General features: G+C 36.0%; 1 protein-coding gene across 2 annotated transcripts in view; it reads right to left on the bottom strand.

Annotated features, from left to right (window-relative positions):
- The window catches only part of LOC108975360 (zinc finger protein 704), a 287,817-nt gene that overhangs the window by 103,616 nt on the left and 156,879 nt on the right, over positions 1-27,322 (bottom strand). For both annotated transcript variants that reach the window (XM_018943784.1, XM_018943786.1), the window contains exon 2: positions 3,556-3,737. In XM_018943784.1, the coding sequence (XP_018799329.1) occupies positions 3,556-3,737 (182 nt within the window). The remainder of the gene's footprint in view (positions 1-3,555; positions 3,738-27,322) is intronic.

Genomic DNA, 27,322 nt, shown 5'->3' with positions numbered 1-27,322 from the left:
AATTTAGTAACTGAATTTTTTTGTAAGCTAAATTTATCGAAAGTAGGCGCATATATAGTTAGCTCATAAAATTGCATGTTATATCTTAAAATACGAGATTAAGCACTTACTTCTCATAGACGAGTAAAATCGGACCATGGTTAAAGTAGTAACAGTAGGCAATAGAATATATTTAACACTTCACCGTCACCTTACAAGAAGTTAATTTTGTTCGGTGAGTTTGTATGGCAGCTATATGCTATAGTAGATGCATCTGAACCATTTTTTGTTCGCTTGGACGTACTTTTGTCTTGGACAACAGTGCATGCCAAATTTCTTGAAAGTGTCTCGTCAAATGAAAAAGCTCTTATACAAACATTTGATTCTGATCTTTCAGTTTGTAAGACAGCTAAATGCGATACTAGTCCGATATCCAATCGATAATTGTTATCGGAAAGGGCGTGTACAAAATTTCAAAAGCTGGGGTCTAACGATTGAGTTCCTGATTTAGTTTTTTATTTTAATAGTTCTTAGAGTAAGAAATTTCGTGCAAACTTTACACCCTCATCGGGGTATAATTATGAAGATATGCCACACGTTAATTTTTACCTTCCGAACTACTTTTCAATAATAGACGTTTAATTTCTGGAAAATACATACACAAACACATATGTATGTATATCCATACAATACATGCCTTTATTTTGTGGTTATTTTATTGATTAGGAATTCCTCGTAGCTGTTCTGAATTTTTTTCGAAGAATTAGTTTTAAATGGTAACAGAATGTCAGACAAAGGGCATACCACGCTCTACCAAATCTGCTGAGCTGTACGCACTACGCATAGCAAACACACACATATATATGTACACATATATATATGCCACTTTCTTAAAAAGTATGTGTAATAGTCAAACGCAATTTCTGCTCCATTTATTCGCTTATTTATGAGCCACTGCTGCGTGTTATCAATTTAGAACGTGGCCGGCATTCGAACAATAGCATCCTCGGCTCAATGCCTTGCCGCCTTCTAGCAACGTACATATATATGTAAATGTCTGTATATGTGTAATTGCGACTATATCTGTTTGTAGTCGATGCAATAGCGCAATTAATTGCATGAGCCATTCAAAGCAGACATAAATATTTGCATAAATACTGCTGTGTGTGGTTGTAGTGGTGTGGGTGCGCAGAAGAGCGTAAGTTCAGACTTCAATTCGCAGTGCTCGCTAGTAGTTTTTACGCCGATCATATTGCTATTATTGTTATTATTATTTTAATTACGAAGTAGCTTTGCTAATCAGTTTTCAAATAGCCGCCACACAGACGTCCAGATAACGCACACATACACACACAGGCACATAAAATTGCAATTCTAATGTACCAAAGTAGGTCCACAAGTACGCGCTGGCCCGCTTATCACGCGACAGCGTTCTAATCGCAATCGCATGCGACGCTTTTCTAGTCACAATTTGAGTTTCTTATTTTGGATTGGAAGTTTTGCATTTTTTGTTTTGTTTTGTTTGTTTGTATTTCTACTATTCAAATAAAATGCTTTGCCAGTAGCGACGGAACGTCTGCTGAACGCTTGTTGAAGAAGAGCAGCATCGTATATAAGCTGGCAAATCGAATAGCAATCAAGGCGATTGAGTAAATTCAGACTTTGCCACTGACAGTGCGGCTTATCAAAGCGAGCGGCTCCGGTAGCGTACGCGCCCAGTCTGGCGTGTGGCTTTAATGCTGTTAACTATAAACACACAGTTTATACATACATACATATAATGCACATATGTATATGTACTATATATACATATACATACTCGTATATATAAATAAGTTGACCATGTTTGCGTCTGATTAGGTAGCAATTTGCGACGTAATAGAATTCTTACTTATTACAACACTGTTTTTAACAAAAGGCTTTGTACATACATACACATATATTGAAACATTTTTTAATAAAATCAGAGAACTGCGAAAAGTTTGGCTACCGATTTCTGGTTAACGCCGCAACACCCTGCCGCTGATAACCAAACGAAAATATTTACACTAACGCAAACAAGAATTTGCTCACACTCATACATATGTATGTACAAATGTTTATGTAAATGTGTCTGAAAAGCTTTGGGCGCACTTGCCTGCCATTGGATGCTTTTGACGTCGCTAAGTCGCGACTATACATACCAAATATGCGAAAAGTTGTTAGCGACAGCAACAACAAGCATGTAAATAGTCTGTGATAACTAAAATACAGTTATTTACTTGTGCAGCTGTGTGCGCGAGCTGTTGATAGTGAGCGCGCTTAGGGCGAACCTTCCCGCCAACGGCGCCCACGCACTTTATCTCCGTACATAAACACAAACATACATATCTACAGATGTGTTTTATATACATATGTACATGTACGAGTATATGGAAGCAAGTGGTGTTTGGGCAATAAAAACATTACTCGTTTATCTATGTCTGATGTCTGAGTTTGCGTGTGATTGTGGATTACATTTTATATACAAGCATACATGTGTACATGGCAGCATAAGTATATAGTGTATGTATGTATGTATGCTTTGAAAGTGACTGGAAGGGGCAGCATGTGACCCCATTTCGTCGGCAATGGAATGCTTCAAATTGCGCCAATTTTGTTTGTGCTTCTCATTTTCATCATTTTTAGGTCATATTTGTGGAGTTATTGAAATAAAACAGGCGGTTGCCTCGCTTCTAATGTGGCAATCGACATACATATGTATTTGTTGTTTCGATGTTGTGAAAAAATAAAAATAAAACAATACAATGTACTATATGCACGCATAAGTATGCGAATATTGAGTCAAAACATTAAAAAAAAAACTTGCGTGCAGGTTTTTTATGGAAATTAAAAGAAGTCCATAAATCCCGCAATCACTAGACATTAATCCTATTCAAAATATCTGGAACTTTTTGGAAAATCGTATTCATCGTAAATATCTGGAAGTAATACAAGAAACTGAGTGGGGAGCATACATCGATGTCTAGGGATAACAATAGTAACAAATTGTAGGCCAAAAAACTGCTAAAACTATTGTAATCACTTTTGAATTATATAAATAATCATCAGTGTACGTAAAATTTTTTGACCGTTTTAAGCTTTAGCACTAATTTTTTTTATTTGTTAAAAACAAAAATATTTTGATATGCTATATTTAATGTTAAATTGACATATTTTGAAATGGATAGAAAAAACCAAAAAATTTATTCATTTTATAACAAATAAATGTGTCGTAATTTACTAGAACTATGTGTATGTAAACTTTATTGGTCCACTGTGTATAGTTCATATGAAAAAATTAGCATTCGAATTTTTATTTTTGTAACTCATTCTAATGGGAATTGTGCTTTCAAATATTCTTAAATAATTTAATTAAATTTATTTTTAATTAGCTTAATTGAGCTTATATTACTTTTATTGTATACTTTTTTATGTTATGCTATTTTATTTAAATATTATCAATTTTGTTTAAAGCATTTGACTTTGTCTATTTCTATTTAATTCAAAAAAAAAAAAATAATAATAATTTAGGCAAATTTTTTAATTTTTACTCACTTATTCTGCGGTGTTAAGGACATTGGCACCTCGATGCTGTGTGATGTTGTTCGGCGGCGATCGCCACCCATGTCGGCTAGGCGTGCGAAATCTGTGTCGCGTTCCTGATCAGCCAAGCGAGCAGAGCGTCGCGATTCGAGCAGACGCACCTCTTCCAAACGTTTTTTCAGCTCAATAGGTTCCTGAGGGCAGATAAAGAAAGTTGTTATTTAAGTTAGTAAAGTTTTATTTAAAACAATAAGACAGTGTTTTTCAAAATAAGAAAATTCCTGAGACCGAAAAATGCATATTTTTCGAGCTTTTCGAAAAAGGAGAGTTTTTCGATCAGCTGTGATACCTTCAAATGTTTTTAATATTTATGAAAACGGCGAATTTAAGTGACTGAATTTTGACTGACTGGGAAACGTGAATTTACCTCAAACATTATTCAACAAGATCATATTTCACCTCCGTATTTCAACAAAGAATTCCAGCCATAATATAATAAAATAAAGAGTAAATAGTAACACTAAAATTAAATAAATAAATAATTTTAATCTCAAAAGGTATTTCTAAGTTATATACTACCTCTACACCTATATGGAGCTTGCCCCAGTCTATTGATAAAAATGTTGTTGAAAAATAAACTTTCTACATATAAATGTGATGGCTAAATCGAGAATTTTCCCAATTTAGGTCATGACTGACAACTATATAGTAACATTTGTTTAAAAAGTAGTTTGAAACTTTTTTAAATTTTATTTCTATTGACTTTTAAATGTTCTTTTAATTTTTTTTTTAGATATTTGGGAAAATCTTTTCTGTTATTACTGGAATTATTGCTTATTATCACAACCTTGGCTACTGCACCTTGACCTATTTACCTCGCATGTATCTACAAGCAGCAATGGAAACACATACATACAGTATACATACATATGTATAGAAATAGAGCTAAACGTTTCATAGTGCGCAACTCCAACTGAAAATTCTATCTACACCAGGAAATTGTGTGGAAAAAGGTCATTATATATATATATAAATATAAAATGTATAACCTCACTTTTTTCTTAGTTATATATATATATATATATATTATGTTTCAAATGTAATTAAATATGAAAACTAAGAAAAAAGTGAGGTTATACATTTCATAGATTTTCTTTTTTCTTGATGTTTCAATAGTTACTTGTTTTCAAAGAGCTTTGCAATGAAGTGTTTAAAATTCTAATTGAATTAGTTTTAACCTGGCTTTGTTAAACTGCACTTAAAAACTAATATTTTTACCACTTTTTAAATTTCCATATCGATTACTAAATTAAAAAAAAAAAAAAGTCCATGGACAGTAGCTAAATTTTTCTACGCAGAAAATAATTTTACTTTTTATTACCTGTGCCGCAAAAAAAGAAATGTGTTATTTATAATAAAGTTCTTAATCGATAAAAATTAATATCTTGCCCCAAAAAAACTTTAGCGCAAAAATTAGAGTTTATGTAAGAAAATAATTTTAATTAAAAATGCAGTATTTGCCTGTTTTTTTCAGTTCTTATTCATTATTTCTTCCATATTAAAACAATTTTTTCAATTTAAGTACTGAAATCCAGCTCACCTTAGTCGCAGCCAGGACAATTAGTGCTTGGAAATCCACACACAAGTTTGCTTATTTTGAATAAGTTTGATAAACTTTTGTTAATTTTGGTAATTTACTTGACACTGTTTTTGTATTTATTTAATTATTTAAATTTCTCCTCACTGATTTGGATTTCACTTGAATTCTGAACGAATGAAGCATATTCACACTTTCTCTGCAAATGCTTGAATTTCGTTTGTGTGGCACAATGTAATATGCATCAATAATTTTTCGTTTCAAAACACTTTTTATTTAAACGCTTGCTGTTAATTTGCATTTGTCTGTTTCATTGAATTTTTAATTATGCAATTACGCAGATATTGCTGTTGTTGTTGTTTGTTACAGATTAGTTGGCCTTAAAAAAATTCTGTTACAATGTCACATTGCAAATGCGGCGTTGAGGAATTTCGCTTCTGATCAAAATCAAAATCAAAATTCTGCGCCGCTTTGCAACGCATGTACTACAAAGGTATGTATGTATGTGTGCCTGTCCGTATGTATGGTTGTATGGAGCACACACAAGGCCCCTTAGCACGCTGATGTTGTGAATTGTTGTAGCAATTTGTGTTGTTGCCGTGATTGCAGCAACGTTTCTCATTAATTTAATTTTAAATAATTTTCACAGTTTCTTCGGCGCTCTGTTGCGGCGTGGCGTTTAAATAAATTGCGTGCAATTAAATTTCCCCACAACAACAACACTGACGCACAAATTCAAAAACGAATTTTTACACTCCAACATGTGTGTGTGTGTGTGTTATTTTGCGTGAAATCAGCGGCTGCGTGTGACATGCGTGCAGTTGTTGTTGTTATTGCTGCGATTAATGGCTTGCTTGCTGCACTAGTTGGCGGTGTTGCCCATTGGCAATGCCAGCAGAATAGGAAAACGGAACCGTGTCAGCCGAGAAGTGGCACGCAGACAGACAAAAAAGGTGCATGCACACACACATACACACTGACGGGCGCAGCTCAGCCCCCAAGCGCATGCAACCAAGTTGGTCAAGAAAAAAGCGAAATGCAGCTACAAACTGTTGCCGCTGCGCTGTCAACAGGCCGGGCATACTAGGCGCTAGGCAGCACACGCACATACACACACATGTAACCGTGTGAGCGCTTAGAGTAATAGTGTGCGATTTGCTCTAGCAACGCATTCGTAGTTGTTGGTTCTACTGGCTGCTTTGTGGCCAGTGTCGCCTTAGATTCCTCGAGTGTTGCACGTATTTGGGTGAGTGTGTGCGCGCGCCTGTTAATTGGCACAAAACGCCGGCCGGTAAATGACAGCGACGAATTGCCGCGCCTGTTTCTGTGTGTGTGTGCGGTAGTGCGTCAGCGTTGCATTTGCCGCTGAATGCCGTTTATTTTCGGGCGGCCACCAGCAGGTTTGGGTGACACGGTCGTGTGTGCCACTGGCTATTTTTCATTTTGCGCTTTGTTGCTGTTGTTAAAGTGTTATTTTTATGTTGCACTTGTAACCAAAAAATTAGGCTAAATGGCGCCATCAACCAACAAGAAACTGCCAATTTCACGCACAACAATTTATTGTGTTTTTTGCGATCTTTTCGAAGAGTTGTTGGCGGAAAATTTTTTCGATGAGCTCTCAGGCATTTTTGTGCTAAATTCGCGCACAACAGAGTGTTTTCGGTATTTCCCTTATTTTATGTAGAAATATTTGAATTTACTCGTGAATTGTGTTCGTATTAAAATTTCGAAAACTGTGATCCTCATTTGTTTTCATTTTGTTATTTTTTTTTTTTATCTGAGAAGACACCTGAGAAGCCACCATTTTTGTATGAACATATTTTTTAAATTTATTTATATGTATATACTTTACAAAAAAGTGAATTTTGTTTAGCCGCAATACGTATAAAGTGAATTGGAACTTATGAAAAAATTTGAGGGGAAATATGCAAATTTTTTGCAATCACATTTTTTAATACAATTTAAAGTAAGGAAAATATATTTTGCGAATGTTAAATATGGAAGCCATTAATTGTTAATTAAAGATTTTATATGAAAGCTTTTTTCCAAATTTCCTTCGGAACTGGCGCAAAAATCAATTTTATTGGTGACTTTTTGCTCATTTTTTTATTTATATTATTTTCGTGTGTTTTAATTATTGTTAAAATTTTATTGACGTGTTGGGAAAAATATTTTAATTTAGATTAGTATAAAAAATATACCGAAACCAAATTGTTTCTTTATATTTTATATTAATTTGACCACACTTTGTAATAATTTTTGCTTTATTATTTTTACTAAAGTTTTTCAGATTAGCTTCTCAACGGCTTTTCAATAGTTTATATTTTTTTAATAAAATTGCTATCGATATATTTTTTTATCAACTCAAATTGCTTCCTTTTCACTTGTAACTTTGCTTGGCAACTTTTAAGTTTAGTTATTTTCGAATTTTCACATTTCCACAGTCCTCAAATTTTTCATTTAAATTTTTTCATTGCCTTTGCACTGCACATTTTTGTCGTAATAATTTTCAATTTATATTTTTTTAAAACATTTTTTACGAATTTAATTTATTTACCACATACAAATATTATTTAAATTTTTCAACAAAATTATTTCAAATTTTGTAAAATTTTCACACAGGTAGTCACTCTCTGTTACATCACACAATGCCGCGAGCCACTTTAGCACTGGCACAGGTGTTGCTTTTCGGTGAATGACGGTTGACGACTGCGTCATACAAGTTGTCACAGCGCCAAATGTTCAAGATTTCTAAAAATTGTAGAATATTTTCCTCGCGACTTTGCTTTAAAAATTTAGTTGAAGTATTTTTGCTTCGTCGCAGCTTTACGAATTTGATTTTCCGATGCGCTCAGGGTTTTCTTCAATTAGCGCGTTTTGTTTACATTTGTGGCTTTACTCGCGTACGGTCAAAATGCAACTACCACAAGTGTCTGCTCGCCAGCGCAAAACAACCAGCTAGCCAGTTAGCCAGTCAACGACGCCAGCATTGTCCGCACGAGCGTAAGTAGCTTTAACGCTTCGTTCTTTGCAAAAAAACGAAAAACCAAAAACAACAATTTAAACAGAAACGCAGTAAATGAAAGCGCTAAAAGCACACGGCGTAATGCTCATGCTCTCACCCAACGCCTATACTCACAAACACCACGGCGAATACGCTCAACAACTTTTGCGTTTTTTCTTGCAGCACACACAGATACTATGTAATCGTATACGTGTTTGTGTATCTATGAGTACTCGGCGGCCGAGTGTGAAAAACCACTTTGTTTCCAATATTGCTGCGTTTACTCGATTTGGCGACGTAGCGACTTACGTGTTGACGATTCGCGCGCGCATTCAAGAATGATTCTTTGAAGGCACCGACACTCAAGCAGCAGCTGGTGGTGGCTGTTAGGAGCAGTCCATTTCGGCATTATAACTATCGGAATTGCTATTGCCTCGTTCGTGACTGCTGTGGCGCCGCTCTCATTGTGAGCGGCTGCATTTGTTCCGTTCCGGCATTCTCTTTGCATGTTTCATTTCAAATAGCGGACCGGCGCGTTTTGACTGCAATTATTTGAACACTCCTGTCGTGTCTAATCCCCAATGCGCGGCCACCGCCGCCATCACCATTGTTAGCGGCAGCGCAAGCGATTCGTTTTCGGTGAGATGAGCGCCTAGCACTACCACCGTCAACAAAGCTGTGCGCTCTCGGCGCGTTCACTTGGAAAATGTTGCGAGCAGCGCCGTCAACGCGGGCGCTCAAGGTAGCAGCTATGCGTGTGTGTGTAGCTATTTTCGCTGGTTTGTTTTTATTCCGTCATTTGTATGGCTCCAAGTGCTACGCGGGTGTGTGGTGCGCGGTCCGCTCTCCGTTTGTTTTCAGTTTTTCAAGACTTGTTACGTGGTTGTTTATTGCGCTCTCAATTTTTTGTGGTTCGCCAAACTTTCTTTGTTTTCATACTCAGCACTCACTGCTGTCGTTGATGTGCCTTGTATGTACATACATATATGCTGTTATTTGGCTTTTGGAGTTCGAATCGGTGCGGGATTTTCTCCAAACCGAGTATTTGTTTACGTAAGCTACTTGTTTTTGCACATACATACATACAAGTACATCTATTATATTTATATGTATGTGTGTTTATATGTAGATATGTAAGCGCGGTACTTCCGCACAGGTAGTTGCTCCGCATTCGCGCCTAACCTCAGTCTATCAAATTTGATTCGTGCTTTTCCGACTATTCCACTTTCATATGAATGTGTGAAAAAGTCGCTGTCAAGACACAGCCACACACACACAGTCTCACTTATTTTGCTTCGTTTGTGCCCAAAGAGAATTTCGTTACAAAAGGCGATTTAAGAGCATCTTGTAACATTCGAAAGTGAAATTCGAGCGTCATACATACATACGTAAATGTTGTCGAACAGCAAACGACAATAACAAAACATTCACATCCCGTCAGCGCATCATAGCGGCTACTCGCCCTAAACCACTTGAACAACCAGCTAATTATGAAAGAAAATAAAAATAGAAATCTAAGCATAACAGGCAAATATTATCTGAGCTGCTTGCGAAATGCCGGGAAAAACAAAAGCCTAATGGCAACAAACAAACAAACGTAAACATGCAAATGAACAACAATAAAGCATTTAAACATTTGTTGTTGTACGCTTATGAAGCGCTTAGACATTTTATTTGCAATCATTTCGGCTGAGCTTCTGGCAACCAGAACGATAATACAAAACACACACACACACACATATACATACACATATTCATAGTCAATTAGATGCTGTGACGCTTCTTGGCAGGCATTCCACTCGGGTGTCTAAGATGTTTTTGAAGCTGTAAAAATTTATGAAGCACTTACTTTTTATAGCATTGCAAGTCACTGACACAGAAATACATAGATATGTGTGTATGTTTGTATTTCAATGTATTTTCTTGTGAATGTGCACATTTTCGCCTACTTAAATACTACACATTACTTTTGTTGTGCGCGCACAAATTCACGGCCACGCCCACCCACTCGTTTAGATTCCTCCGCACACATACATACGTACATGTACAGCCTGCTACTTGTAAAATTTGGCACCAGCTCAATCATTACTATTTTATGCTGCGAATGTGGGAGCAAACGGTATGCTTTCATTTTCATTTTTCATTTCGATTTCGTTCTCAGCTTGTACATTCATATGTACAAACATATACGTACATCAATATATGTGTTTATGCGAATAAAACTTTGGAAAGACCTCATCCTGAACACATGTAGATATATTTAGCAAATAGGTGATTCACTGGAATAATATATATGCGCACACAAACACATGCACATACATATGTAGGTAGATATAGGTGTTTGATGCTCATATTGCGTTGCCTGGTCACCTGTTGCTCATGACATATTTTTAGCAATGGACGGTATGATATCAATGAAGAGTTCAAACAACCGATACATTTTATACTGTAAATATGTAAATAATGAGCACATATGTATATATTTGTAACTATTTAAATATGTACTACATACATATGTACATATGAAATACGCTTAAATGTGAATAAATAAGTACGACATGACCTAAAATCTGATTTGAATATCACTATAACTAATTTCTGAATATTAAATAAGTATGATATGCTGCAGTGCCAGGTTTCTGAGTTTCTGTATAAACTTAACTTCCGTTGCACGGAAGTTTGTTAAAGCTTTCATAATATCCGTTCACAAATACAAAAGACTCTATAGAAATACTTGATTTTGATCGGTCAGTGTGTATATAAACAATTGTGATTTAATATCGACGGTTCCGACAAATGTTACAAAGAAATTGGCCAACTTAATATACAGCGTATAGTGAAGGCAAACGAAAATCAAGTAAACGCCTTCAGACAAGGTTGCCACCTATTTAAAAAGAAATTGGATAAGATTTTTCGGACTATTAGTTAAAATTCTTATATTCTGATTTTTATATTCTGAACAGAAAAACAGTAAGACTTCGTTTATAGTATTTAAGTTCTTAATTTATTCCTCAAAATCTGTGCCGCTCCCTGCAAATTAATCCCCCATTAGTCCCAATACACTTGTGCCAATGCTTTTTCCACTCCTCGAAACAGTTGGAACAGTTATATGGCTGCTACACAAACTGAACGATTGAATTCACGTTCTTGTAGAAAAACTTTTTTATTTTACATGGATTATTGTACAAGGCACAAAAAAATTTGTTTCCTCATTGCATTGCAGAACTATGTCTGTACATATTACAGCTGTTGCTGTACTCTAAAATCGCGTATTCGTGAAATGTTCTCCGCATCACTCTGAACCACTCTGCTAAGAGACTATGAGTCTGAAACCGATCTCCAGCATCTCTGATTTTTGACTATCTGTAAATCAACCCGCCTTACTATATATGTAAAAAAAACTTTGAAAAAGTTTAAATTTTTTACATGATAACGGAACAAAAACTCTGCCCAGCCACTCATTCGCAACTTCCATTATTGAACTTCACAAAATTGACTGAAATTTGATTAATGACTATTAAAAACGATAAATAAACACCAACTGAGCAATTCCCACTGTTGAGTTTCGAGAAAAGTAAAAATATTTCACTTTTTTCGTTTGTTTTTTTTTGTTTGGTTAGCAGGCAACATGCTGCAAAAAGGACAAAGAAAAAACGCTATACTACTTATCACACGCAAGAAAATTCAGGGTTCACAACTTTATTCGATTGTCAGAATTAAGGTGTGAGAAAATCAACTGGAAGAAAGTAGTCATCAAACTAAAGTCTAATTTGATTTCTTATTTTTGCAAGAATGATTCTCAAAAATGATTTCTTGCGAGTGGAAATGGTTAAACACGCCCTCTTAAACACTTAAAATAAGGTAATCAATTAATTGGTTCAATTTGTTGTTTCTTGTTTAGCTTTAGTTTTGTCTTTAATAAATGTTAGCTTTTATACATTGTATTATCGACAATTGTAGGTTTGTAGCTATTCTAAACATTGCATACAAAAAGCGTGCTTTTTTCAACACTATACTATTTCTCTTTTTTTCTTAGAAATGACAATATTTATATAAATATACAATTATTATTTGCTAAAAAAGGTAATTTCCTTACATGCGCAAGGCGAATTAATCACGGCAACTATAAATTCAAAAGCTGTTAGGCTGAAATAGCGTTTCGACTCATAATTTTGACTTTAATACCAAGATCTTTTGTTGAAGTGCTCATTCGCACACTTTTTGTCCGATGTGAATTTGAAGAAAATCCATTTGATTTACATGAAATCAACATAAAAAGCGACGACAGCGCCGGTGCTTAGATATTTACGCAATTGTGCGATCGAGAGGCTAGCATAGAGCCGTTATGCTAATTTGTAGGTCTCGTCGAGTTAACCTTGATTAATGAAATACCCGTACACATAAGCTAGGCTGTGTGTGTGTAGTTAAGTGCTTACGGTTTAGTTTTGCTGCTTTCGCTTATGATTGCCGCAACAGCATAAACCACGCAAACGCACTTATGTATATGTCACCTCAAAGTACCGGTTTGCTGAGGCTGTTTTAATTAGCCGATACTCTGTGGTCGCTCTGTCTCTTATACACATCTAGATGTGTATAAGAGACAGATATATTATACATACATATATATATATATATATATATATATAACTTTAATATAATGCATAAAGGTCTTAATTGTTTCCATATGTATGTGCGGTATGTAACAGCTGATTGCTGCTGATAATTAGCGGTCGCTCAAAAGCCACACTGTTGCACTCACAAGTAATCGGACAATTATTCAGACTGCTCAGATATTGTTAAAAAAAATGTGAATAATTTCATTTATATATGTATAATGATAGTTGTTGTGTTTTAAGTATTACATATGTAAATAAATTATTGCTATTTTCTTAGTTTGTGTAAAAAAGAGTATTCTTACCCTTACGATTTTGGATATATTTGTTATCACAGTTCATAAAACTTTTGTTGATTTGCTATCGATTGCTTTCAAATATTTAAATCTTAATAAATAATCTGCCAAGGGCAGATTGGTCTGTAAGAGCAGCATAACGTCAGACTGTTTTAGTCACGTTTGGTAAAATTGATAAGAAGGCGGTAGTAAAGACAACATTGGTCGTGATAAGAATTTGTGTGTGCCCGCCCCTTCGCGGCCTTTTTATCTGGTTGGTGTGAACCGATAAGTGATAATCACAAACATTTTCCTCATACGCTGTGGCAAGATAACAGTTAGTGCGAGCGAGTTTTAAAATACGTGCCACAAAAAAGCGCATATCTCTGAAAACAGCGAGGTGTTCAAGCTTTGATCAGCTTGGCTAATGCCGGACGCCCGGAAATTATAATTGCGGTAAACGCATGATTTTCCATAGAAAACTTCGTTATCATCACATCATCACTCCCATTTCGAGGAACTTATTCAAGCGTAGTGAACGGGAGTCGAAAAGTTGCACACTGCCGGCGTTGCCAGCTGCTTGCAAAACTGTTTGCTGCGCCAATTCGAATTTGCCTTTTTTGCTGTTGTTGCGCGCGTGCGCAAAGTTACAAATTTATTGAATTTATTGTCTCTTTGCTCGCAGTCATTTGTTAGGCGCATGTTGAACATGTGTAGATGTTGACACGCGCGCGCGTTCTGTCCTCCTAATTTGGGTTAATTGTTTTTGCCACTGCCGAGGCTTAAGTGTTGACTTTTGTGCGCCTTCAACGCAAAAATAATTGATTGCAAATAGCAGTTATATTGGCCTGTATATTTCCCAGTTTATTAGTCCACGTTACAGTGGCTTGCAAAAGTGTTTGTCAGTGGAAGGGATTTAAAATTTTATTTCGAAAACGTTCGTCTATTGATTTTTTTTTTGTAATTTACTTAATGTAAACTCCTCCAATGTAAACTGTATTATGTAACCAATAAAATTGAACGTGCTATAAGTAATAATAATAAATATAAATAATTTGTGAAGTTCTGTTTTCTATATTTTAATTTTCCGTACACTAGTAGCGACAAAAATAAAACTTTATTAGGCATGTGAATTGCTAACTAGAATTTAAACTGCTAATTTGGCTTTCTTGAAGAAATATATCACAACGAGACTTGTTGAGGATGGGCTACTAGTTTATAGCGTAATTTATTCCTTTAATGGTTTCCCAAACCAATTTCACGATGTCTCCTGATGTTACTACCTCGGGTAGCACACCTGAACGGGAGCCATTATTTGCGCTGATACAGTTACGATAAAACTCAGCAGAACTAATGCTTTATCAAAATTGGAAAATATATAATATTTTTTCTATTATTCCAAAATTGGAGGCCAATTACTAGAGAACGATTGAATGAAAGGCATACATGTAAAGGTTTGTTTGGTTACCATGCAATTATTTTGTTATTTACTGATATTTCATGTTTTTCTTTATTGTTTACTAACGCCATACATGCACATTTCTTCATAAAACATAAAACGCCCCATAAACGCAAAAAAGTTTAAGTGACTCATTTCAGTATTTGCTCGTATATACATATGTACATTCATACTTATGTAGGTAACTCTGTGCTCGTGGTTCGAAAATAGTATAAAGTGCATCTAGTTTCATCGTGCAGTCGTTGATCGTATTTCAGTTGCAATATAATAAGCTTTTTAATGCGCACTTAACCAATTTAGCCTCGATTATAACAGGCTTTGCATGCGACTAGCTTTTCTTTGGCACATTTCCTGTACTGATTACTCACCCGCGGCTGTGAATCTAAACAAAAGTAAAAAATAAAAATAAAAACATCATGATCTTGAGTCAGCTAAATAGCGATCCCTACAGCTAACTGGTAGCCGCGCTCAGGCGAGTAGCGAGCACCATTTGGTCGTACCAAAGCGCCAACGGCGGCGGTTGCTGCGGTGGTTGACTGATCGCTAACTCTTGTTAAGCAAACAGCTGATCGACACATGCAGCGAACCGATTGATCGATGTGCGACCGAAACGTGACCAACGCAGTTACGCCGAAGCATGAAGAGATAAGCGGGCGAATATAGCGGCGGCCGCTAAGCAGACGGACACGTCGGCACATACACATATAAATATGAATTAAATATTAAATTGTCCAAAAATTGAGAAGAGATTAGAAACGGAATTCAATAAGGAGCAGCCAGATACATTACTGCATTACATACTTATAGTGTTACAAAAATATATATGTACAAGTATGTATAAATGTACATATAACGAAAAAAGCAAATGAGCTGCGAAGCAAGGTTCAAGCTTGATACCGAAAACGCTGACAGTGGGCAATTGGAGTAAGTGGAGTGCGCTGCCGTTACTCTCGCTTTCCTGACGCGGCGTGACGCATGGAAATATCAACGGTCAGCATAAATAAAATAGAACAATAGGAGCATTTACAAAGGCGCACACACATGCCGCATGTACGATACACATGTGCGCATGCAGTTGACAGTCGCTGAGTCATAGGTGGTTAGCGGTGAGCTGGAGTGCTAGAGTGTAAAGGCGCACTCGCTTGGCAACCCGATCGCGGTGTGCTGATTGTACATACGGTAGACAAATATGTGCATATGTATGTATGTATGTGGCATACAAACTTACTTATACATACCTATACCGGAGCGGTCAAAGGTGTTCTCGTACTGCTCTATTATGATAGATCACACTTTTCCAACCAGAAATGCTAAGTTTTTTCGCAATGTCACCTAGCAAATGTGAGTCAAAAATATCATAGGATCTCATCTAACTGTTTATTGTATATTTTTTGCTGGTCTCATAGTTAGGAGGGTAGAATGTAAGGAGCTTTCCGTAAAGCTTACTATAGCTAATCTATCGGCCTACTCTAGTATTTTTCTTTCAGAAGTGGACTAACTGTTTCGAAGTGCAGCTTCTTTTAGTTAAGTGAGTATTTATTACGACATTAGAGCAGCAGTGCAAGCTTTGAACTCTCAAAATAAGCGCTCAAAGCTAGTCAAGGAGTGTCTAACCTCACTACTTATGCTATCAAGCTATTTATTTATCAAACTCGTTTGGGTAGGTAGCCCTGGTCATAGCGGTATCGCTTAATTTGTATAGTCGATGAGCTAACAACCCGGTCATTTAGGAATGGGAACGAGTTAAGTCCCTGTTGCCATCTTGGGTTCCAGTACTGGATCTCGTGTTAGACGTACCACAACGATTCAGCTTTAAGCTGTCCAAGCTGTGATCGGCTTAGAGCGTTTCTGTCCATTAAGACGGAAATTAAGACTGGAAAAATAAATTACCACAAGCTGTTCAATTTATTGAATCGGAGAGCGTCGCAAATTTGTTTTTTATTTTACCACTTAAAATTACGAGTAGATCGCTTCCTGTGTTTGATTTTGATATCACGAAATGTTAAAATACATTCATACATATTATATATATGTCAGCAGCTTTATATTCTTATCGAACTGCAAAAATTATTGAACAACCTGGTATATTAGCGCGAATTGAACATGTTTATTTTGCAAAAATGTGTGAATGTTTTAAACGAAAATTAGCTGGTATCTTCCTGTATATAAAACATTATCAAATGTATGCACATACAAATCTTCCTAAATTTTTTGATTTTGTTCTACATAATTAGTTAGTGGAATTTTGAATAAAACTCCTATTTATTCCTATTTATTATTATTTGGTCGGCAATTAATTAGGCCAACTGATTATTACTAGGCATAGATTGAAAAAATGTGGAGTGGGTTGAGTAATTTAATTTCGCCAAGATCGAGCTTTGAATATACCAACCTCGAAAGGGTCAAAACTTTATATTAAAAAATGGATTACAGTCATATCTCTTCTCTTATAATGTTGGCAAAACCGAGTAAACTACATTGCTTTTTGATTCGTATTTTCTATTTCCATCTAACCAAGGAGGTTTGTATACCACACAATGACCTAGCTCAAAATTCATAAAGCTTCCGAGCTACATCCTATATATAAGTATGTATGTTCGATAATGGGAAACAATTTATGTAGTAATGTCTATCCCAACCCATCCAACCCTCCCTTCGTGACAAATTTCACTTTTTATTGAGCGAGTATGCTCAGGTTTCTCAAAAAGAAATGTTTATGATCAATAGTAAAGACTCAGAAAAAAGTTTCTAAAATGACGATCAACAAATCATACTTCGTATATTAATAGCGCTAGATCAAAGTGGGGCATCTGGAGACTTTCCAAAGCCAATAACCAATTAATGCGTTACTTGAAATCTTGAAAAGTGTTTCCATATTTCAGAACCATTTATTTTGCAATAAACATGAAAGGCTCTCTTATTAAAATTCGCGTGGGAATGTACAGGTCAGCGAACGTTTAAAAAGAAATGGACTCAGGAGAGTTGATAACACAACTTTCATCATAATTTGACCAATTGAGCTGGATTTTACGATCGAATGATGGGTGCCCCCAAGACAAGATCTCTGGTTATTATTCACCATAGATAGATACAAATATACACATATATTTATACTTGTTACCTTCATATAAAGTTTTCTTGCAGGTCATGGCTGAAAAACGAAGTTTTCTTTTTGCACTGTCTAGCGAAATTTAATCCCATAAACGAAATAATCTGCCAAAAATAACACACATTTGCCATACATTAGCCTCTATATTCATATAGACAGCAGTCGTCGACCGTTCAACGACAACCGGCTCCGGAATACCATTCCATTTCACTAAGTTGTTTAATCAATCAAAGTTCTTTAACTTTTCGACCATTCTGCCGATACTTACTTAAAGCCGATACGCTGTGTTGACGTAAAGACGCGTTCGAAAGTGATTCAAAGCATCCGAAGACTGATGAAATAGCCGCAGGTGCGGAGCGAAGCCAATGTCACATGGACGACAGCAGTCAAAGCACTTTGCCTGTGCTTACTGTAAGCCACCAACGGCCAAAACGTTAAAGTTCCTCAAAAGACCTGAACTATTGACGAAAGTGGAAAGTGTGAATTACTCTTTCAAGAGGTAAACGATCTTGCGTTGATTGGCACTGCAATTTGAACTCGCCCGACAGCTATGTATGTTGTCACATAAACATACTGACGGATGTGTGTACGTATGGCTGAAGGGCATATTATTCTTTTAGGCATTCCCGCTTACTCAAGCGCCCACATAGTTTTTGGATCGCCACAAAATTTATTGTTGCTAACCGAGGAATTGAAATGTGCCGTTAGCTTTTTTGAGTACATCACTGCCCATTACCATCGACAATTGTTTGTAAACTGACAGCGAACACAAAGAGGAGACAAAAGTGGAAAGCAGTGAGTGTGGTTAACTTCGGCAATTGAGTGGCATGCCTTGTCTCGAACGGCATAAAACAGTTGTTAGGCGAAGGTGCAATGTGGTATTTCACAAGTAAATTAAATTGGGAACCTCTCTGCTGCTGCTTATCGTCTTTGTATTCTCCCGATTTCGCCACTCGTTCGCAGGTAAAATCAATTATGAACGCTTTAATGCCGCGCGTTGAGTGCTAATCAGCGCTCCGCAGGCACACATGGAAGCGTTTAGCTAAGGGTGCGTGAAGCGAGAGCGGCGGAGTGGCGACTCAAGAAGTTAAGCACAACCCAAAGAAAATTGTGAATTTACGCCGAGATTCATCGCATTGAAATTCATTAAGAGACACTCTAAAATTATTGCCCGATGCTTAAGTACCCGGCAAAATCGTTGTTGTCAAGCAACAGGTGCTAAGGAACGCAGCGCCTCTGCGAGGAAATCACAAAATTAATGCTCAAAGATCATTTGTGCTCATTCAGTTGCAAATAAATTAAATGAACTTTAATGTGGAAACCATTTAATAATTGTTATGAAATATGATTTCTCCGTAAACACTATGAGCCGAAAATATGTTCAGAATAGCGATTTATTAAAGTTCGATGGGGTGTTACTCTGGAGATGCCCAATTGAAAAGTTTTACTTCTTATTACAGATAATTTTTAAAATGGTGCTATGTTTACAAGATGAAGCTACGTACCCAGAATATCGAAAAAATATGTAAATTTTTCTCAAAACGGTAACACTTTCTATACCGTCAACAGATTATATTAGGTGGTCAGTGTGCTGAGCTGAGTCAATTTTGCCATGCCCTCCTGTCAGCCTGTCACAATGTATCTATGCGAGCGAGCTAGTCACTCAGTTTTTTGAGATATCGAAATGAATTTTTCATTTCTCGAAAACGCCGATATCGGATCACTGCGTGGGTTGCCTTTTATATTTCGGAATTCGAGAACAAAATGGATTACTTATCACGTCGATATTTTGAGTGCTCTAAGATGCAGTTTTTTCAGTCGATGTGTGGAAGCTCGCATTGTCGTGGAGACGCGTGATCCGTCTTCGGTAGATCATTTTTTGATTTCATGAAAGGCAACTGGCAAATGTTTATGTACGACTCGGAATTTCCTGTTCTGCGTTGTTGTAGTAGTGTGGTTGCGATATGATTTGAAGAAAAATAGACAACCTTTTTCTTGGAAGTGCTTCGTGCGCGAACAGCTTTTGTTAGATTTGGCTCATTTTGAAACACACATACTGCTGCTTGCTTTCGGTCTAATATCTATCACAATGTCATAGACGAGTTTCGAAGTACCGATATCGTATTTTGTTAAGATTTCTCTCGACCATCGGCAGGAGACTTTCTTTGATAGATTAATTATGTGGGATCCAAGGTGAACCATTTGTTTTACGGTTAAAGTTCATGAATGACAATCTTGCAATATACGGAGCAAGTATGCAGTTTTGTTGATCTAGGTAACAATGGACCCCAAACTCAATTTTAATCTTCACGCATTTTCCACGGTTTTCAAAGCTAAAGGCGCTCTCAGTTTTGTTAAACGTTGGTCTAAAGAATTTAGAGATCCGCTTACCACGAAAATGCTTTTTACATCTCTGTTGAGGTCTATATTAGAGTATGCATCTGTGGTTTGGAACCCTAGTTACCAAGTCCATTCGGATAAGKTAGAGTCCGTTCAAAAACAATTTTTACTTTTTGCCTTAAATTATTTGCATTGAGATCCCAGTTTAAACCTTCCCCCTTACACTAATCGTTTAAAACTTATAAATCTCCCGACACTCGCTAGTCGTAGGGAAATGCTTGGTATAATATTTCTGGTAAAACTCATCAATGGGTCAGTCTGTAGACCATCTCTTTATCTGATATTAATTTTAACGTTCCCCCTCGCTTTATCAGGCAGTTTAGGCCCTTACTTTTAAAATTTTCAATTCTCATTCCAGCACATTTGATCTAACAGACTCACTCTTTACCATTAAAAAAATTATTTTATCTAMYCTTAACAAGTAACATTTAAAAATTATAAACTTTAATTTTAATTCTTAATTTTGGCGGTTGAAATTTTTGTTTCTGTAGCTGAGCAGCTTAATATCGCAACGCCTAAAACTCTCTTGCCTTTTGTGACTCGGCTATTTCCGCTCGTTCGCGGATTGCGCCCCTCGCGTCTGTTGGGCGGGAGGAGGGTAATCGTTGGTTATTATTATTATTATCACTTTGCGCAGCATCAATAGCTTCCGCAATAACAACTGATTTTGGACGACCTTACCAAAATTCGTTTTGGAGTGATATACGATCTAATTCACCGTCCATCGAAAAACACTGTTCCTTGGTGGAACTTCATCATAAAAAATTGAATTAAGTTCATCTGTGCATAATTGATGCGTTAATCCACGTTGATAGTTGGAAAAAATAATCGTGCGAAAAATGTTCGAGATTCAATTTCAGTTTTTCGTCGAGGTTAGGTTATTGCAAGAAACACAAATGGCGACAAACTGTTCTGATAACGCATACCATCCAAAATCTCAAATTTTACGATCAAATTGTGAGTTTCCAGATTACAATACTAGTGGTAAATTAGAAGACAAATTACGTAAAGCATATAGCAGGAATTCAAACCGAGCGATCAAAGCTAAGTTCTTGAATGTGGAATGACAGCTTCACTAAATTTGGCATGAAGTAATCTCCGAGGAAATTGTTTCGATCGGACCCTCTAAAACCCTATCTGGCGACTTCCATGTGGACAACTGTTTACAAAGTTGAATTTTATCGAAAAAGGCGACTTAGAAAATCACGTGCTAATTTAATGGTTCGATTTATGGAAGGAAATTTGTATGAAAAGTGACTTCTATTGTCAATTCAAGATTTCGGGTTATAGAGAACTTCGAGTTATGGAAGTTTAACTGTATTTGCTTAAAAAAGCACTTGTGACAGGCATTATAGCTTCGGTACAGCAGAAGTTGACCAGAGCATTTATAGTGATGAATCGGAAAGACAAATGGTATAATTCAAATATCTTGGCTTAGGTCAAATAACTATAAAATCGAACGAAGTTGATTAATGGCGCAGTTGATTTCCTTTTCCTCAGAATCGAGTTAAGCAATTAATCGTTTGATGCCTTTAAGTAGTTATACTGCAGAGCATGCTGCACGATCTCAAAGTTGGTGCTGCTTTAGTTAAAGCAGTGTATTTAGAAAATAGTCGAAGGCAACTTTTAACGTTTAATCAAAAAAACAAAAAAAAAAAAAAAAAAAAAAAAAAAAAAAAAAAAAAAAAAAAAAAAAAAAAAAAAAAAAAAAAAAAAAAAAACTGTGAAAGATATCTTCATGTATGTTCACCTCAAGTCCGCGCTTATCTTGCAAAAGTAAAGAAGAAATCAAAAGCAAGGTGAAAAAAGCAAACTTTCCTCTTAACGGCACTTAATGAAAACTTAGCAACGCATACAACTGCAGTTCTACCTGCCAATCTAAGCTCGAGAGCAAACCCAAACATACGCGCATACAAGTAAAGAGGTGTCGACCAACTTAGCGACCAGCCCACCAAATAATGACTTACTAACATATGTATATGCATGTTCATAGAGGTTCCATGTATCAGAAGTTTTCTTCCCATAGCTGCTGATCGAGAAGAGCTGTGCTTTGTGGGGCTATATGTACGTACATATGTATAAGTACTTCCAGAGCAGAACTAAGTCAGGCGTGGAATATGTACATATGTGGATATATGTATATGTACAAGTATATGCTCGCATATTATATATGTATAAAAAAGCATGAATACAGTAGCAAATAAGTGATTGGATGAAAGTCTCTTATTGCTATATTTAAGTCACTAAGCTTTACAATAAAATTTTTATAAATTTTTATAAATTTTATTTGGCTTCTGTTTTTTGGTTTACTCCTTTTTTTACTCCTCAAGAAATATATTTGATTTATGTACTTTGGACTCGAAAATCAAGTAAATCGTCAGAAAACCACAAGAACCGCCGTCTTAAAAATCGCAGATCTGAGTCGTTGCGAACTGAGCCCAGTACCTCTTGAGCAATGTCAACGCGACACTGTTTTTGGTTTAAAGTAAGAAATGTTACAACAAAAATCGAAATGTTACAACAAAAATCGAAGTAGAACGAAACTGGTTCCAAACAGCTGTTAAAAATTAACTAAACATAAAATTTGACCGACCTTGTCAGTAGAAGTAGAGGATATGAGCACCAACCTAACGCAATAAAATGATATAAAATCGAAATCAATTTTGTAGATGGGCGATATTGGAACACTGCCACGCCTGCCGTTTATCGTAAATCTATAAAGTGCTAAAACTAAGCGCTGCAATAGGATGCGAGACTGTTGTTTGGTACAACGAATCGAATAAGGGAGGGGTATATGCAGTTTGACAACTTTGACAAAGGTGGGTAAGGACCCGCGCTCTAATAACACTCACCTACTCCCCATATAACGACTGTATTAAAAACTACTAAACCTGCGATATCAATAAACGATGCGTCAGAGACATTAAGTATTACAAATAAGATGCCTATTTGATACATATCATTGTCGGCTCATGTCTTAAAATTGTCCAAATCGAATTATAACTGTTGATGCCCCAGTGCTTTTGGCTAAAATTTTTACTGCAATTATCAATCAATCTGTGAAACATATTATTCAATCTTTTTCTAGTAATAGTAAGGCTGTTTGCCTAAATTGGGTAGAATAAAATCAGTACTTATTTTAGCCCCCCTTATACCTTTTCAAACTTCCAGTTGACTTTATACCGTATATATTTTTCATCATCTACCATATCGAATATAGCCACCCATTCCTTACTTGTTCAAATTTATTCTTGTATGAGAAAAAGTTTACCGTCCAGGTAAGTAGTTGGCTTATGGACCATACTAGATGAAAGCTACTTCAATTCACTACTGGGTACTCGATTCGCTTACAAATTATAAAGACAAACTTGATTGCAATAAAAACTGGACAGCCGCATAAGCTTGGGAAAATCATTGAAACAACAACAATAAAAGAAGGAAACATAAAGAGAATACATATGACAGAAACAACAACTAATAATAGATGGGATGCATAATAGGAAATAGGTTATTGGTAATTACAAAGTACATAAAATCACAACAAAAAAGATAATAATTACAAAGAAGGTAAGTGCACACCACATGCCATAACTCTGTATATGTATTCGTATAGATGCACAAAGCGTAAATCATAATAGCGTGGCAGCTTCCCGATTTTTATTGGCTATCAAATGGAAAACTTTATGATATGATCAAAATTTCAAAATTAAAACGATTTTTTACATAAAAACTTGGATGCAAAGTAAAAGCATCGGACGTTGATTGCTCAAAAAAGAAAAGAAAAGAAACTGAAGAAATGCTAGAAGCTTACCATTCTAACTCTTTTAACCGAAAAATATTTAAAGAAAATATATACATATATAAACGCATAACATAAAGAATTAAAGAGAAATATAAAATTTCATGTGAAGATACCCAGAAGTGTGAACGATTTTATGAGAGAATTAGGGGTGGACCGGTCACAGAAATCTTAGGAATTCGAGGAACAATGACAATGATGAACAGAAATTCGGATCGTATAGATTGATGGCGAAACTCCACGAGTACATGGGAGATGTACGAGGATTTGTTTGTCGAATTGAATAAATGTCTTTATGAAGTTTGTCTAATTATCAACGAAATTAATTTTTCGGATTTCTGTTATCTTCTGTTTTAGTATCATTTTCAAAATTTATTTTATATCAAGAAGCTTGGGGTTTTCCAGTAAAGATAACCTTCAAAGATAACCTTTATTACGTTTTTGCAAGTCCATCGTAGTCTGTACAGAATGTTCTCTTGTCGCTTTTACTTGGAACTGCGTTGAAGTGTGTCTCTAACCCAATGCAGGCTTCCTATTCCTTGTCAGAAATACACTCGAAAGTTTGCAACTGTGACTGATCAAGGAAACCGTTACTTGAGCCAACAACTCAAACACACGCATTACAAAAGCTGGTCGCCTTGGACATACTTGTCAAATAAGCTATTGGTGAAACTAACTAAATCCTAGAAAGTCAGCCCCAAATGAGGAACAAGAGTTGACCCGGAAATCAAAGTAGCTTGCCAGACCAATCATAACCTCAGCTAAGACGGCACAAAGACGCGATGTTTGTTCAGTTCCAAAACCTACATTACCTTTTATGTTGTTGCCATACTCGACATTAGTACATATGTATGTAGATAAATGATTTGCTCGCTGGTGAACACCGAGCATTATAGTTCAACGATAGGCGAGTATGTACAGCGTTTGTGAGTGAACAGGGCTTGCAGGTGTGGCATGTCATTATTCTGGTGAGATATGTTGTCAACGGACTTGGCGCATGGCTCTGCGGTTTCACGCTGACACTGCTAGAGCAGAGCGATTGGCGGTAAGCAAACGCCACACAACGCGTTCGAAGCAAGATTGTACAACATAATAGTTGCATAGACACATACATATGCTTAGCGATTCAAGGTCTCGATTTGTATAGCATAGTGGCACTTACATAATTCATACAAAATGAACGGCAACTATACTACGTATAGGTATTATTTCTGCTGTAGTTGTTGTTAAATTCTTACCAAGAAAAAATCAACTTATTTAATGGAGTAAGTCATTGAAACTCTTGTTACGGGCTCGACTCCGAAATCCATAAAGTATTTCTAAGTTATCTTATTATTATCAAAAAATGACAGATTTTAGGAACTAGGTTGGTTTGTTGTTCGAAAATTGTGGCGTAGAATCGATATATCAAGTGGCCTCGCTTAGCCTATCATTAGACCGATTGTGCTTCTTCTTATCCACGAAGTCTTAAGCTGGACTATTGGAAGCCGTGGAATATAACTCGTATTAACAGGCTGAAGGCTGAGCACACGTGTAGATTAAGTTCCAGTGTCTCATCATCTACACCACTTCCAATTTTCTCCTGGTGGGACAATATTATAAGTAGAATAGTTTTGGTCTGTAAAATTGTTTCAAGAGCTGAGGTACTTCTTCAGGTTCCATTGCTTCAAATAGTCTGGTATTCAGGGAAAACTCGCCTGTCTTTTCCTATATGTTTGGAATATTAACCAAGTGACTTACAGAGTATAGTTATTGTTTGCTTGCGCAATCTAACACAGTGAGATGTAGTTCTGGCGATCCGGTTTATGAACTTGCTTATCACCTTCTGTTATGCCCACAATTTCGATCCGAAAAACTGAATTGTAGTCCTTTAGTTTGAAGCTCAAGAGCAACTTTCTTGCTTCCACTCAAGAACATAATGTGAGCAAATTTACAGTATGTGTACAAATTGGTAAAAAATTAAAAACCGAGTAATGTAATCGAGTTAAAGCGGAAACTTACGAGGTTCCACGCTCGTACACTAACGATAGGTAAATATGTATTCTACAAAACGATCGTAAAAGCACCAGCTTATGATGGAGTATGAATATGAATTGCTGGAGTAAATATGTAAGCTGAGTTGTTGAGTAATATGAAAAGGAGGTCAAATATTTAACTCTAATAACGGCGGCGACACGACCACAAATTATCGGGTTAATAGTTTGGTCAAAGTGATAATAAAAGTTCACACCCATAACAACAAACATTTTGGTGGATATTCTAATAATATGTTTATAAATTTAACCAGTTACAAATATGTATATGCTAAAGCTACAACAACACCGCTATTAATAGTTGTACATATTTATTTGTTTTTTTTTTTATTACTGTATTTACTGTTGCCATTGAATAAAGGTGTTAGTGTACGACATCTGACAGCACCTGGGTTTCTTCCATTACTTCACTACATACATACATCCTTCAATTCATATTCGAATGAGTTGATTATAATCACCCACGCAGCGGCTATTATGTTAATAACGGTGTTTTGCCGTTGGCACGCGACTTTCATATCAATCACTTACACGGATTTTCGAACCGACTAATTTCCATTTTTTGGCCATTCATTTATGAGCATTTCGATCGGTTGACAAGCGTGGAGACTTTCGGATAATGAAATAACAAAATATGTCAATGAGAATGACGAGCTTGTGCTTTCTTGGCAAATATTCCAAGAGGGGCTACAAAAAAAGTCCGACAGACAGAGACAGCAACGACGGCATATTTCTCCCCGCTCTTTTGACATTTCTCTTTAGTAAGGAAATATATAATACCCAACAATAAGTCGAAATCATTAGATATGCTGAAAAGTAATGCGATTGTCCAGATTTTTCAGATGTAACTTTTCCCTCCTCTATCTGTGCAATGCCTTTTCAATGGTGCTTTAAAATTTGTCTGGATAATCTACATACATACATATGTATATAAATAAAAATGAATCGCCAAAATGTATGTACGCTCATAACTTTCATACGACTGAACAAAATTTGATAATTCTTTTTTTAATTTGGCCGTTGCGGTTCAAGGATGGTTTTTACGGCAAGAAAATTTCGAATAATTTCCGGGAAACCCCTAAAAACAGCCCTTTTCTTTTTCCCATAACGCTAAGAGAACGGCTGCACCAATCTTGATGAAATTTTCAGAGGTTATTCGTTGTGGATCGGGGAAGGTTTACAAATAAAAATATCCTATACTTTTCATCAGGAAAAGTCGGAAAATTGGATAGTTCCAAAAAGTAACTCTTTTCCATATATGTACATAAATTTTTTTTTCAATTTTTGTTTGTTTTGTTTTTCAATATTTTGCTTTGTGAATTATTTGAATCGTTCAATTTCGGTCGCTTGCTTTTTTATTCCGGCTATTTAAAAGAAAAATTATTGAAAATTATTCACTGAAAACTTTACATATGTGTGTTTTACGCAAAGTGATCAATTGCAGATTGAAATTTGTTACGAAGCCACGAAGACGTCGCCCTAATATCGGA

This window comes from Bactrocera latifrons, unplaced genomic scaffold (assembly GCF_001853355.1).
Source record: "Bactrocera latifrons isolate USDA-ARS-PBARC rearing strain unplaced genomic scaffold, ASM185335v1 scaffold_64, whole genome shotgun sequence".
NCBI lineage: Eukaryota > Metazoa > Arthropoda > Insecta > Diptera > Tephritidae > Bactrocera > Bactrocera latifrons.
This window is presented reverse-complemented; position numbering and strand designations above follow the sequence as displayed.